Here is a 13,584-nt window from a genome sequence, read left to right as displayed (position 1 = left end):
TGAAAGTCCCACTTACCACCTCATGTTTGAAAATCACCATCCCACACGAGACTCAGTTTCCTTAGTTCAGTTCTCCCGCTCATTATTTCTTATTTTCTAGTAAAATAATGTAATGTAATGTAATGACATCATTTTTCACAAATGATTTCAATACTTTTCTGTGAGTACTTTTGTGGTTTATAACCATAAACAAACATTCTTGAAACCATTAAACACAATAAACCGTTGTATTTTTTATTTTTTTAATCTAATTTTCTATATTTTATACTGACCTGCATTTGGTACAGTTTTGGTCTACTTTTATTTTTCCTCATTTCTTAATTCGCTTTGGGAAAGAAATACATGTATTTGTGCTGCAAATAAAAAAATGACTGTAATATCACGGACACGCGCACATAGAAACAATCTATAATTATGTGTTTGAACATAATGTGAGTAATATGTAATAATCTAACAGCACAGATTTTTGGTAATTCATGTTTATTCAGGGAGAAAAAGAAGATGTCTTAATTTTTCATCAACTGCAGCTAACCCGTGACTTTCATTCCCGTTTCCAAAAATACTGGAACTTTCTAAAGGTACAACTTGCTCATAATTTACAACAAGTGATTAAAACTAAAAATCACTACAGTTCTAACATTGACTCTTCATGTGAGAGTGTGTGTGGCTCTTAAAAGAGCCGTTGGGTTTGTCTGATGAGAATCAAGTCGTTTATCCTCCGAAGCCGTACAGAGTTCGTCCCTGTCGTTTCAGCGCGTACACAACGTCCATGGCAGTGACGGTCTTTCTCTTGGCGTGTTCAGTGTAGGTGACGGCATCACGGATAACGTTCTCCAGAAACACCTTCAACACACCGCGGGTCTCCTCGTAGATCAGACCGGAGATACGCTTGACACCGCCACGGCGAGCGAGACGACGGATGGCGGGTTTGGTGATTCCCTGGATGTTATCACGCAACACTTTGCGGTGACGCTTAGCGCCTCCTTTCCCGAGTCCTTTACCGCCTTTACCTCTTCCAGACATGATGATTACAGCTCGAAGATCAACTGAATGTGAGAAGTGGAGCTACGACATAAAACGTTTACATGTGCCTACAGGACCTAGTAGAAACACCACACTGAAGGCGGAGCCAACGGCACGTCACGTGTTTGTCGTTGTCACAGTTCACATGTCTGACCCAGAGCCATTGAAAAGAGAGTTGCGTCACTGCCATAGACTTCTGTTGTAATCGGACAATGCGGAAGTGACGCGTGTCGTGGGGCAACCGATAGTTCCAAACACTGAACACCATTCATTTCAGTGTTTCTCAAGCACACTCGATGGTAACTTGATGAAATGACTGCATTTTCTTTTTTATTTTATTTTTATATTTAAATAATAGCTTGTTAGATTCTAATTGCAGTTATTTAATGTGAGAAACACTTCACTAGCTACCATAACCAGATGTTACAATCAGTACAATACTGTACATTCTATATATACATATATATATACTTTTTTATATATTTTTATTTTTTATTTTTATTGAATAATGTGTATCTATATAGTGCGTATTGTATACTGAACAGTGTATGTTATTATTTGTAGACTGTTGTGTGTAATTATGTGTATATTAGATTTTAAATTGTGTTGTGTTAATTTGATGTTATTGTAAACTGCTATATGTCTCATCACTGTCACGACTGCTATGTTGATCGGAACTGCACCCAAGAATTTCACACACCATTGCACTTGTGTATATGGCTGTGTGACAATAAAGTGATTTGATTTGATTTGATTTGATGTCAGTTGGCCTACATTTACCACAAATTAATTGCAGTTATTGGCGTTCGGTAACATACAAAGTGTATCTTCGGTGATTAGATTTGTTAAAGTTAGCAACACTTAGTATAAGACCGTACCATATTAGTACACCTAATTTCAATGAATGGTAGCTAGCTCAACTAGACAACAAGGCTGATCATAGTAAAAAGAAATTAAAATTATTACAATTAAAAGACATACAATTAATTTGAACTACAGAGGCATTTACACATTTATTTCCCTTTCAGCTACTGGTCTTCACTTTGCGTGTGTGTGTATCAAGGGACAGTCTTAATGCAGTTGAAGAGATAAAAAAATGGCTACCGATTCTGCACGGCCTTGTGGTGGGACCAGGTATAGGGAGAGAAGACTTGTTACTAAAAACAACCAAGATATGTGGAATATATATTCACTCTCCCTTGCATTCAAAATGGTCTCTTAGGCCAGCTGCTTGTGCATAAGCACAAAACTGAAGTCATATTTTTAACAGTTGTTACATAAAATACAGTGATGAATTTAAGCTGCACAACTCATATTTATGGCTCCCTGTGACTAATAACTAGTGATGGGTCGTTCGCGAACGAGTGGGCTCTAAGAGCCGGCTCTTGTAGGTGAACGTTGGGAGCTGGCTCGCATATCAGAAGAGCTGAATCTATTTATAAAAATATATAAAAAATTAAGATATGAATAATTAAAAGATTTAAATGAATAGAATTAACGAATTCAAAGAACGAATAAAGGAATAAAATAATATAGGCCTAAATGCTCAAGCGCACACACATTTGTTCAGTCTGCTCAGACTAACAGCCTCACCTGTTGTTCCTGTCAATCAGACACGCTGTGTCAACCAATGAACCAAAGATGCGCGAGGGAAGGCGGAGCCAACTCGCTCACAGACACAGTCACACACTAAGCAGCTGAGGAGAGAGAGGAAGGATAGCTGTGAAAACAACAGCTGGAAAACGAGTCGGAAGCACAGTAGCATTTGGATGCATTTTAATAATGTACACATGTTAGAGCACAGTGTAGAATTTGCCAAAAAAAATCTCGTATAAAGCCGGTTCTACGCACAACCTACACCGGCATATGCGAACTGTGCACCCAACTGTGAAGCTAGATGTAGCGGAGCTTCGAGAAACCAGCGGGCCTGCTAGTGATAGTGGTGTAGCCAGCACCTCCACACGTGGAGATGTATCCACCCAGTCAAGTAGGCCTACTCCGCGACCCAAAGCAATGCAGTCTTCTATGGCCCAGTTTATGCCAAAGTCTATGTCTGTAGCAAAACAAGGCCAAATTGATATTGCATTGGCTAAAATGATTCTCTCTGATTTCCAGCCATTTTCGACCGTGGATGTCAGAGGTTTTAGAAATGATAGCAATAGTCTAAATCCAATGTACACAATTCCAAGCAGGATAACCCTTTCAAAATCACTTATTCCACAATTGTATGAGAGCACGCAGGCTTCAGCGCGGGAAAGAGTCCAAAAAGCTACTGCAGTTTGCCTTACCAATGACTGCTGGACATCAAGGGTAACCACTTCTTACATGTTGATTACATGTCACTTCATTGAAGATTTCTGGATGTCTAGCTGTCTTCTGGACAGCTTTGAGTTCAGCGATAGACATGCCTCAGAGAACTTGGCAGAGGAACTGTTGAGAGTGGCCAGAGAATGGCAAGTAGACGGAAAAGAGGTCTGTTGTGTTAGCGACAATGCAGCTAACATAACAGAAGCCATGAAAATGTTAAAATGGACCCATCATCCATGTCTTGCCCACACAATCAACTTGATTGTAAGAGATGCTCTGAAGGTGATTAAGCCCACTGTGGACAAAGTGAAAGCAGCTGTGGAATACTTCCACAGGAGCACAGTAGGTGCTGAAAAACTAAAGTCTACACAAGGACAGATGGGGATGCCTGAGCTGAGGCCTAAAAAAGACTGCACTACAAGTTGGAATTCAACATTTTAAATGTTGAAGCGGTTTCTTGAGTCAAAGGATGCCATCATCTCTACCCTGGCCATTGTCAATGCACCTGTTGATGCTCTGACCCAAGTGAAATAGGAGGTGGTGGAGGAGGTGTGCAGAGTCCTGGTACCCTTTGAGCAGGTCACTGTGGAGATCAGTAGAGAGAGGTACAGTAAGCAATTACTACATCATTATTTAATCCAGTATTATATATATATATATATATATATATATATATATATATATGAGCAGTAGATGAGAATGTAGTATCAGTAGACAAAACATGAACCTGGACTAATACATTACTGTTCTCTCTTTTCAGCTATGTGACAGCCTCAAAAATGATACTCCTGTGTAAGGGTCTGCAGCGAATCACAGCCAGCTGCCAGAGAGAAGCAAACGTAACCACAGCACATGTGACAGAGCTGATGGACACTCTATGTTCATCAATGGACAGAAAGTTCCAGAGAATGGAATATAATCACGTGCTATCAGAAACCACTGCACTTGACCCCAGGTTTAAGAAGTTAGCCTTCGGTGATGCCAGAGCGATTGATGAGGCTCTTCAAAGAATAACCTGATTTGGTCTGCAGATCCTCTGAGCTGGTGGAAGGACAAGGCCTCTGTCTACCCACGGCTTACACACGTCATGACAGGGAGACTCTGCATAGTGGCCACATCCGTTCCCTATGAGAGGGTCTTCTCGAAAACGGGACAAATAATTACTGAGAGAAGAAACCGCATCAGCCCCTCGAAAGTGAGGCAGCTTGCATTTCTGAATGCAAATCTCTCATAAAAGCAAAATATAGTCGGCATTGCTGTGTGCTGCTGGTTAATATATGGCAATAGAGAGAGAAAAGAGGGACCAGTTTAAGGTTTTAAGTGGGATGCTGCAGTTTTGCACATTGTTTTTTTCTTTTTCTTTGATATGGTGCAATATTCTGCTATGCTGTTCAGATTTATTCGTTTTGAATGGTTAGAATTATATGCACTTTGTTTATATACATTTAAAAGTTATACTTTAAATGCAAACCAATGCATTTTTATATACACTGTGGTCAAGGTGGGGTATGATTTCATTTAATAATTTAATTAGAATTGTTTTAACACCAATCAGTCAAACTATTGCAAACTGTTTGACTTGGAAAACATACAAAACTTTTTTTTTTTTTTTTTTTAAAGAGCCATTTGAGAGCCAAAATGCCCATCACTACTGGGTACTGTATTATTATTTTAATTTTTTTTTTCCATGTTATTCTTCAATGATTTTTAAGAACATTTGAATTCTTCAGTGTTTGGTTTAATTAGAATATAGTTACCTGTTATTTTGCGGTTTAAATACGTTTATTAAATACTTAAGTGATCTAATACAAGTACACAAGAGCAGCACACAATTGTTGGGACTTCAAACAGAAATTTTACCATTGTCTACAGGACCTGATAGCAACACAGATCTGAAGTTCACCCATTTAAACAGGTTGTTAAAATGAAGTATACTGTTTAGTGGTTTATATTATAGCACATTCAGAATATAGTAAACTAGACATTTACAAAGTTCAAGAAACAATGTGGAGCAAAAAATAAACAATAATATCGATATGACTTTGCGTTTATGTTAACGGGTTCAAAGTCTACCAGACACACAAATCGATTTATAAACTACCAACAATAATGATGATTGAAACTGAACTGGAAATAGACTCGTTGAGTGTAACTGAATTGGCTCTTAAAAGAGCCTTTGGTGTTGATGTGAATGACGCCGCTGTGGATTTAAGCGCGCTCTCCACGAATGCGGCGTGCCAGCTGAATGTCTTTGGGCATGATGGTGACCCTCTTGGCATGGATGGCACACAAGTTGGTGTCCTCGAACAGACCGACCAAATAAGCCTCGCTGGACTCCTGCAGGGCCATGACGGCGGAGCTCTGGAAGCGCAGATCCGTCTTGAAATCCTGAGCGATTTCTCTCACCAGACGCTGGAAAGGCAGTTTGCGAATCAGCAGTTCAGTGGACTTCTGATAACGGCGGATCTCTCTCAGCGCCACGGTACCGGGCCTGTAACGATGAGGCTTCTTGACGCCACCAGTGGCGGGGGCGCTTTTACGGGCGGCTTTAGTAGCGAGCTGCTTCCTCGGGGCTTTTCCACCAGTGGACTTACGAGCGGTCTGTTTGGTTCTTGCCATGATGACGAGATTCACTTCTCCGTTAAACAGAGTAAATGAAGATCAGCGTTACACCACTGCACTTTAAAGCCGAGGACGATCACGCGCGCAGTGTGGTGAGGGTTTAGAGGCGTGTGATTGGCTGATGTGGACGTGTACGCATGACAGTTGGCCAATGACTGTGCGGCGCGTCTTTTCAAACAAGCGGCGACAGTTTCCCGCTCAAAATCTTCTGTTCAGTTTATATGCGCATGAAATAAACGCTTCACATTTCTTTGTCTAGCTTTTGTACTCAAGTACTTTCATTTATTTTAAATAATGAATGTAGCCTCATGACTGGCCACAACTAATCACAAGCATTTAATAGCAGTGGCAGATTTAATTATTATAATCACAGGAAATAATAGTAAATTAACGCATTTGCGTAGTTGTGCGGGGTTAAAATCAAAATACAGGTGCATCTCAATAAATTAGAATGTCGTGGAAAAGTTCATTTATTTCAGTAATTCAACTCAAATTGTGAAACTCATGTATTAAATAAATTCAGTGCACACAGACTGAAGTAGTTTAAGTCTTTGGTTCTTTTAATTGTTTTGATTTTGGCTCACATTTAACAAAAACCCACCAATTCACTATCTCAACAAATTAGAATACATCATAAGACCAATAAAAAAACATTTTTTTGTGAATTGTTGGCCTTCTGGAAAGTATGTTCATTTACTGTATATGTACTCAATACTTGGTAGGGGCTCCTTTTGCTTTAATTACTGCCTCAATCCGGCGTGGCATGGAGGTGATCAGTTTGTGGCACTGCTGAGGTGGTATGGAAGCCCAGGTTTCTTTGACAGTGGCCTTCAGCTCATCTGCATTTTTTGGTCTCTTGTTTCTCATTTTCCTCTTGACAATACCCCATAGATTCTCTATGGGGTTCAGGTCTGGTGAGTTTGCTGGCCAGTCAAGCACACCAACACCATGGTCATTTAACCAACTTTTGGTGCTTTTGGCAGTGTGGGCAGGTGCCAAATCCTGCTGGAAAATGAAATCAGCATCTTTAAAAAGCTGGTCAGCAGAAGGAAGCATGAAGTGCTCCAAATTTTCTTGGTAAACGGGTGCAGTGACTTTGGTTTTCAAAAAACACAATGGACCTACACCAGCAGATGACATTGTACCCCAAATCATCACAGACTGTGGAAACTTAACACTGGACTTCAAGCAACTTGGGCTATGAGCTTCTCCACCCTTCCTCCAGACTCTAGGACCTTGGTTTCCAAATGAAATACAAAACTTGCTCTCATCTGAAAAGAGGACTTTGGACCACTGGGCAACAGTCCAGTTCTTCTTCTCCTTAGCCCAGGTAAGACGCCTCTGACGTTGTCTGTGGTTCAGGAGTGGCTTAACAAGAGGAATACGACAACTGTAGCCAAATTCCTTGACACGTCTGTGTGTGGTGGCTCTTGATGCCTTGACTCCAGCCTCAGTCCATCCCTTGTGAAGTTCACCCTAATTCTTGAATCGATTTTGCTTGACAATCGTAAGGCTGCGGTTCTCTCGGTTGGTTGTGCATCTTTTTCTTCCACACTTTTTCCTTCCACTCAACTTTCTGTTAACATGCTTGGATACAGCACTCTGTGAACAGCCAGCTTCTTTGGCAATGAATGTTTGTGGCTTACCCTCCTTGTGAAGGGTGTCAATGATTGTCTTCTGGACAACTGTCAGATCAGCAGTCTTCCCCATGATTGTGTAGCCTAGTGAACCAAACTGAGAGACCATTTTGAAGGCTCAGGAGACCTTTGCAGGTGTTTTGAGTTGATTAGCTGATTGGCATGTCACCATATTCTAATTTGTTGAGATAGTGAATTGGTGGGTTTTTGTTAAATGTGAGCCAAAATCATCACAATTAAAAGAACCAAAGACTTAAACTACTTCAGTCTGTGTGCACTGAATTTATTTAATACATGAGTTTCACAATTTGAGTTGAATTACTGAAATAAATGAACTTTTCCACATTCTAATTTGAGATGCACCTGTATACACCTATAAGCATTGGATTAAAATCGATATATAAATGAAATCACAGGGTTTCTTGTTCATTATTTATACTGCATGAATGCCACAATTGCAACTGTAATTCAACCTACACTTTATTAGTTATCAGAGAAACGTGCTAAAAACAGAAAATAATCTGTAGGTGACACACATTTCGAAGTGTTTCACTTCATTTCATTCAAGTTTGTATTACGATTAATTAAACGTTTGAGTAGAAGAACAATCCCTCTCTTATAGTTCAAGTGTGTGGCTCTTAAAAGAGCCTTTGTGTTTCAGTGAAACAGACTGCAGTCCGTTTACTTGGTCTTGCCGGGTTTCTCGGTCTTCTTGGGCAGCAGCACAGCCTGGATGTTGGGCAGCACACCACCCTGAGCGATGGTCACTCCACCCAAGAGTTTGTTCAACTCCTCGTCGTTCCGCACTGCCAGCTGCAGGTGACGGGGAATGATACGAGTCTTCTTGTTGTCCCGAGCGGCGTTTCCGGCCAACTCCAGGATCTCAGCGGTGAGATACTCGAGCACAGCGGCCAGATAAACTGGAGCACCGGCACCGACGCGCTCAGCGTAGTTTCCTTTGCGGAGCAGTCTGTGCACACGGCCGACGGGGAACTGCAGTCCTGCCCTAGATGAGCGAGTTTTAGCCTTCGCACGAGCTTTACCGCCGGTTTTACCTCTGCCGCTCATTTTCAACCTGTTCAAACTACTTGAACACACGGTACAAAGAGAATAACTGAGAGGAGACGGTTAACAGTATTTAAAGGAGTCTGTCAGTCTTCTATTGGCTGGAGCCTGTAAAACATTCTAACCAATCACAGCACTTCCCTAAATCTCTAAACTCCTCCCTCTTATTTCTCTGCTATATTCAGTGTTGATGAGAAACTTCCAGCTGAATGAGTCTTAAATCCAGTTTAATGTAAAATTCAACATCAATAATAATAAATGATATTATGGTCAAATATATCTGACCTGAAATAAATTAGATATATTTCACTGATACAGGCACAATCAATGCAATTATACATATAAAATGTTGTCAGATAATTGCACTAACCTTCATTTTATGGTTTTATGAAACACTTGATTTTAAACTCAACACTTAAACTCTTCAGGCGGGTGAAACTTACACTGAATAACATGTTTCATTACCGGGTTTGCCATTTTCTGAATATGCAGCTTTTGGTTTCATTCATAGTCAGGAGTGATTGTGTCCTCTAACAACCAATCTGTAATACAGCATTACAAAATAAATAAAAATATTAAAACAAATCGAAGTGTTGCTCTTTCATATGAATTAGTGGGTGGCTCTTAAAAGAGCCGTTTTGAGGAAGAAACTCTGTGAGTTCATTTACTTCTTTTTGGGAGCTGCTTTTTTAGGCTTGGCTGCTTTAGTCTTTGCCGTTTTGGGTTTGGCAGCTTTGGCCTTTTTGGGGCTCTTGGCGGCTTTCTTGGCGGCTGCTGGTTTCTTGGCCTTCTTGGGGCTCTTCGTTGCCTTTTTGGCGGCTGCTGGTTTCTTCGCCTTCTTGGGAGATTTCTTGGCGGCAGGTTTCTTAGTCGCGGCACTCTTGGGCTTCTTAGCAGCGGCGGGTTTCTTGACTGCGGGCTTCTTGACTTTAGGAGCGGCTTTCTTGACGGGTTTCTTCGTGCTCTCGGCTTGTTTCTTGTTGAGCTTGAATGAGCCGGAGGCGCCGGTCCCTTTGGTCTGGACCAGAGTGCCTTTAGTCACCAGACTCCTAACGGCGATCTTGACGCGGGAGTTGTTCTTCTCCACATCGTATCCACCGGCGGCGAGAGCTTTCTTCAGGGCGGCGAGAGACACGCCGCTCCTCTCCTTGGATGCGGACACAGTTTTGACGATGAGTTCACCGACGCTTGGACCCGTTTTCTTGGGTTTAGCAGCAGATTTCTTCTTGGGCGCTTTGGCCGGCGGGGCGGCTGCAGCTGGAGCGGTTTCTGCCATCTTTCTGATCGGACCTGTAATCTCACACACACACGAGCACTGAGTTCAGTAATAAACAGCGACTGAGCGGCGCTGCGCTCTTAAAACCCTCATGAGAACCTGAAAGACTCAATCCGCTCGTGTCAGTGTCTGTGTGCCTCCGAGAGCCGCTCGCACTTGTGTTTTCTCCTCTCACATTTAGAGCAAAACTGGAGCGAGAAAACAGTTTAATGGAGTGAAAACAATGTGAACACAGAACAGGAGTTCTGCGCTTTATCTGGAGACAAAAACACGCGACGAGGAAACTTTTAGTTTTATGTCTAAACTTCAGATCCACATCGCGCACCAGCTATTGGGAAAAGCCGCATGTGATTTGGATGTGATTTTCATGTAGAAATGTTTATAATAGGTTGAACGCGTCTTCTGTCTTTTCAACACACACTTTGGAAATGTCTTTAATGAAATGAGCATCACTGAGGGACTTGTGGACTGTTTCATACAGTAGTTGTTTTGGGCAGATTGAAGCACACGTGTCTGTTTGTGACTCGTGCCTGTTCAGCTGCTGCTTCTTGTGTCTTTGTTGGTTGTAATTTGTCTAAAATCAGACACAGACGTTGAATCTACGAAGCTTTGTAATTAAAATAATTATAGTTTCAGTAAACGTGTCTGAGACAAATCCAAATGATTCATTGGCATGAACAGTTATGTGTAACCAGGGTTGGGGAGTAATGAAATACATGTAACGGGAATACGTATTTAAAATACAAAATCTAAGTAACTGTATTCCACTACAGTTACAATGTAAATCAATGGTAATTAGAATTCAGTTACATTCAAAAAGTATTTTGATTATTGAAGAGATTACTTTGCATTTTATTGTCATTTGTTTCATTTAATATTTAGTCCTTTCAGATGGAAAACATTCATACATATAAATGATGTGATCCAAAGTGCATTTGAACAGCGGTGAAACACTTTCTTATGATGTGTTACATTCATTCGAGCAGACAGAGAAGTAAGTTTGGAGCAGAAGAAATAGAAATAAACCTTGCGTAAATTGTCAGCTTTACGCTGAGCTAAAATGCTATTTCTAGCCATTTTGCATGCACATGTTACCAGACACGATCATATTTTTTTTATCAAGAAAATTCACGTAGGATAATCATTTCTTTTTTTCTAGTAAGATATTAGGGCAAAATTCGTATTTTTGATTATAATTTTCCAGTAAAAATATCTAAAAATCCTTAAAACAAGATCAATTTGATTGATCTTGTTTTAGAAACAACACTGCATAAGATATTTTGGTTTTTCAGAGAATGTATTTTTAACATGTGTATTTTGTCTTACTGTACTTGCAGAGTTTTTATAGTCAAAACAAGTGAAAAAATCTACCAGTGCTGAAGAAGTAATCCAAAGTATTTAGAATACGTTACCGACCTTGAGTAATCTATTGAAATACGTTACAAATTACATTTTACATCATATAAATAGCTAACATGTCACACTAAAATATACTCCCAAAATATAAAAAAGAATGGGAGTTAATTCCTGAATTCAAGGGGTGGCTGAAGCCCTATGTGGGCAATGACACAAGGGCTTATTGTCTTTACTGCAAGACAGATTTATGTGCCAAGTTGTCTGACATTAAGAAGCAGGTGTCAACTCAGTCCAAGCCATATAACCAAGCAAAGCAATCTACATTGCCATTTTCTACAAAAAAGCACTGACTCTGTGAAACAGGCAGAGGCTACAATGGCTATTGCAGAGCATTGTTCCATTCTCTCGTGTGACCACATTGGTCAGGCATGTAAGGCTGCTTTTCCGGATTCCAGTGCAGCCAGACATTTTCGGATGCACCATACCAACTGAAATGATCAACGGTGTGTTGGCCTCATATTTTCTTAAAAGACTGGTGGCTGATATTGGTGACAGCCAATACAGCATCCTTCTTGATGAAAGCAACGATGGAAGTGTCTCAAAGTACCTTGGGATCGTAGTTCAGTACTTTAGTGAAGACAAGGGAAATGTGGTGGCCACTTACCTAGGCCTCGTTGAGCTGGAGGGAGGGGAGGCTAGATCAATAACCAGAGAAGTTCTAGCTTTTCTTGGGAAGTGTGGCCTCAAGAGGGAGAACCTGTATAGCATTGACACTGATAATGCATCTGTGATGACAGGAGTGTACAATGGTGTGCACAAAATTCTGAGGGATGAGAGTGACTTAAAACATCTGGTCCTCATCTGCTGTGTGTGTGTGTGTCACTCACCACAATTAGCTGTAAGCTCTGCCTCCAAAAACACACTTCCACGTAGTGTGGAATTCCTTGTTAGAGAAACCTATCAACGCAATCTCACGTCAAAATCGTAAGAGTACGCACAAGTTAACCAGTATGTTCCTCCTAAACCACCAGTAAAAGGAAACAAGAAAAGAAAGACCGTGTTAGAAACTTCTACAATGAAAAAACGTCAATTAACATTGGCATTGCTTTTCCATGCTGGAGGCAACTGCGGGACTCAAAGGGTCTGAAAAATGATGCCATGGTTGCTTTTTTTTCATTCAGCACATGGTTTGATTTGTTTTTTTATATATATTGTTAATGTAATAAAGTATTTAGCTCATGTAGTTTGTGTACCTTTACAAATTATCTCAATGCTAACAGCAGCTACTGTGTAAAATGAAACTAGATTTATGTTTTTAAAGTTAGAAAACACTGCAACATCCACACCTTTTGTGCATGGATTCATAAGGCCACCACCAACTGTTTCGACTATTTTTCATCAGTATCTCCCAAAACAGTGAGTACAATGTCATGTTTTTACTTGAAAATCAAACATCCTTCTGGGTATTGTGTATGGCATCCTAAGGAAGAAAGATAATTGTCTTTTTGCATTGCTTGATAATTTGACATTGTTGTCATTGTAGTTTTGCTGAAATACTATCACATATCTGGTTATAAAGACAATGTCATTCACTTGCACATGCCCAAAGAGGAAAATCAGAGATGAATGAATTTACAATAAAGCTATTTTGATGAAAGTGATTCTGACTGAACACATGCCTATGTCCAAGTCAACTATATGATTACTAAGGTTTTAACACCAGTATTCTTAATTGCACTTTACAGTATGTTTACTTCTCATGATCTTTAACTTGCTATCGGTTTCCCCAACAAAACAAGGTCTACAGGTGCATGTCAATAAATAAACCACCTATTTTCTGTTACATGTGAGGATGCCTTATACACTGAATTCCTTTCCTATGTGTGTGGATGAAAAAAAAAAGTCATCATGCTGCTTGTGACTGCTCTGTCATAAACCTGGAATCCACGGAGTGAACAAAAATATGAATGCAAATTTAAATTGCAGACAGCCTGCTGCATCATTCGACCGAAGTCAGCTGTGGTAATATGCCATCCTGTGTCTGTTTCATTTTTTTTATTTTTATTTTTTACCTCTGTAGCCAGCCTCTGTTGTTCTCCTGGTCCCAGCAACCTCCATCGCTTTATGGGCTGGTGCTGCTGGTCAGATGCACTGTCCTTACACAGAGAGGGAATCGAGGCCCTGGTCCAAAAATTAATGATAATAAATAAAAAAAATAAATTGATGTGTTCTATGACAATCATTCAGTTTGTTGGCAAGGCACATTTAGGCTTTTACAGACTGCTGGAAGTGAGCAAC

The 13,584-nt window shown here is 40.4% G+C and overlaps 3 protein-coding genes across 3 annotated transcripts; all 3 read right to left on the bottom strand.

Annotated features, from left to right (window-relative positions):
• Positions 1 to 359: 359 nt before the first annotated feature.
• On the bottom strand, positions 360 to 5,964 carry LOC127442575 (histone H3-like). The gene is made up of 2 exons (XM_051700715.1): positions 5,619 to 5,964; positions 360 to 1,034 (listed from the first exon to the last, which is right to left on the bottom strand). Exons 1-2 carry the CDS (start codon positions 5,947 to 5,949, stop codon positions 712 to 714), a joined length of 654 nt encoding a protein of 217 aa, XP_051556675.1. The 5' UTR covers positions 5,950 to 5,964; the 3' UTR covers positions 360 to 711.
• Positions 5,965 to 7,855: 1,891 nt separating this feature from the next.
• Positions 7,856 to 8,679, bottom strand: LOC127442347 (histone H2A-like). The gene has a single exon (XM_051700306.1). The coding sequence runs from the start codon at positions 8,655 to 8,657 to the stop codon at positions 8,271 to 8,273; it is 387 nt and encodes a 128-aa protein (XP_051556266.1). The 5' UTR covers positions 8,658 to 8,679; the 3' UTR covers positions 7,856 to 8,270.
• Positions 8,680 to 9,049: 370 nt separating this feature from the next.
• LOC127442143 (histone H1-like) lies at positions 9,050 to 9,952 on the bottom strand. The gene is made up of 2 exons (XM_051699987.1): positions 9,323 to 9,952; positions 9,050 to 9,196 (listed from the first exon to the last, which is right to left on the bottom strand). Exons 1-2 carry the CDS (start codon positions 9,928 to 9,930, stop codon positions 9,166 to 9,168), a joined length of 639 nt encoding a protein of 212 aa, XP_051555947.1. The 5' UTR covers positions 9,931 to 9,952; the 3' UTR covers positions 9,050 to 9,165.
• Positions 9,953 to 13,584: the final 3,632 nt, after the last annotated feature.

The sequence above is a fragment of the Myxocyprinus asiaticus genome, chromosome 1 (assembly GCF_019703515.2).
Source record: "Myxocyprinus asiaticus isolate MX2 ecotype Aquarium Trade chromosome 1, UBuf_Myxa_2, whole genome shotgun sequence".
Classification (NCBI taxonomy): Eukaryota; Metazoa; Chordata; class Actinopteri; order Cypriniformes; family Catostomidae; genus Myxocyprinus; species Myxocyprinus asiaticus.
The sequence above is the reverse complement of the archived record's forward strand: the minus strand, read 5'-3'. Positions and strand labels throughout refer to the sequence as shown.

Excerpts from the sequence above, each read along its gene's own strand:
- LOC127442575 (XM_051700715.1), bottom strand. The coding sequence starts at position 5,949 with ATGGCAAGAACCAAACAGACCGCTCGTAAGTCCACTGGTGGAAAAGCC. Across the intron at positions 1,035-5,618 it reads GTTCGAGGACACCAACTTGT|CTGTAATCATCATGTCTGGA; the intron begins GTGCCATCCATG and ends TTGATCTTCGAG.
- LOC127442347 (XM_051700306.1), bottom strand. The coding sequence starts at position 8,657 with ATGAGCGGCAGAGGTAAAACCGGCGGTAAAGCTCGTGCGAAGGCTAAA.
- LOC127442143 (XM_051699987.1), bottom strand. The coding sequence starts at position 9,930 with ATGGCAGAAACCGCTCCAGCTGCAGCCGCCCCGCCGGCCAAAGCGCCC. Across the intron at positions 9,197-9,322 it reads AAAGCAGCTCCCAAAAAGAA|ATTGGTTGTTAGAGGACACA; the intron begins GTAAATGAACTC and ends GCTGTATTACAG.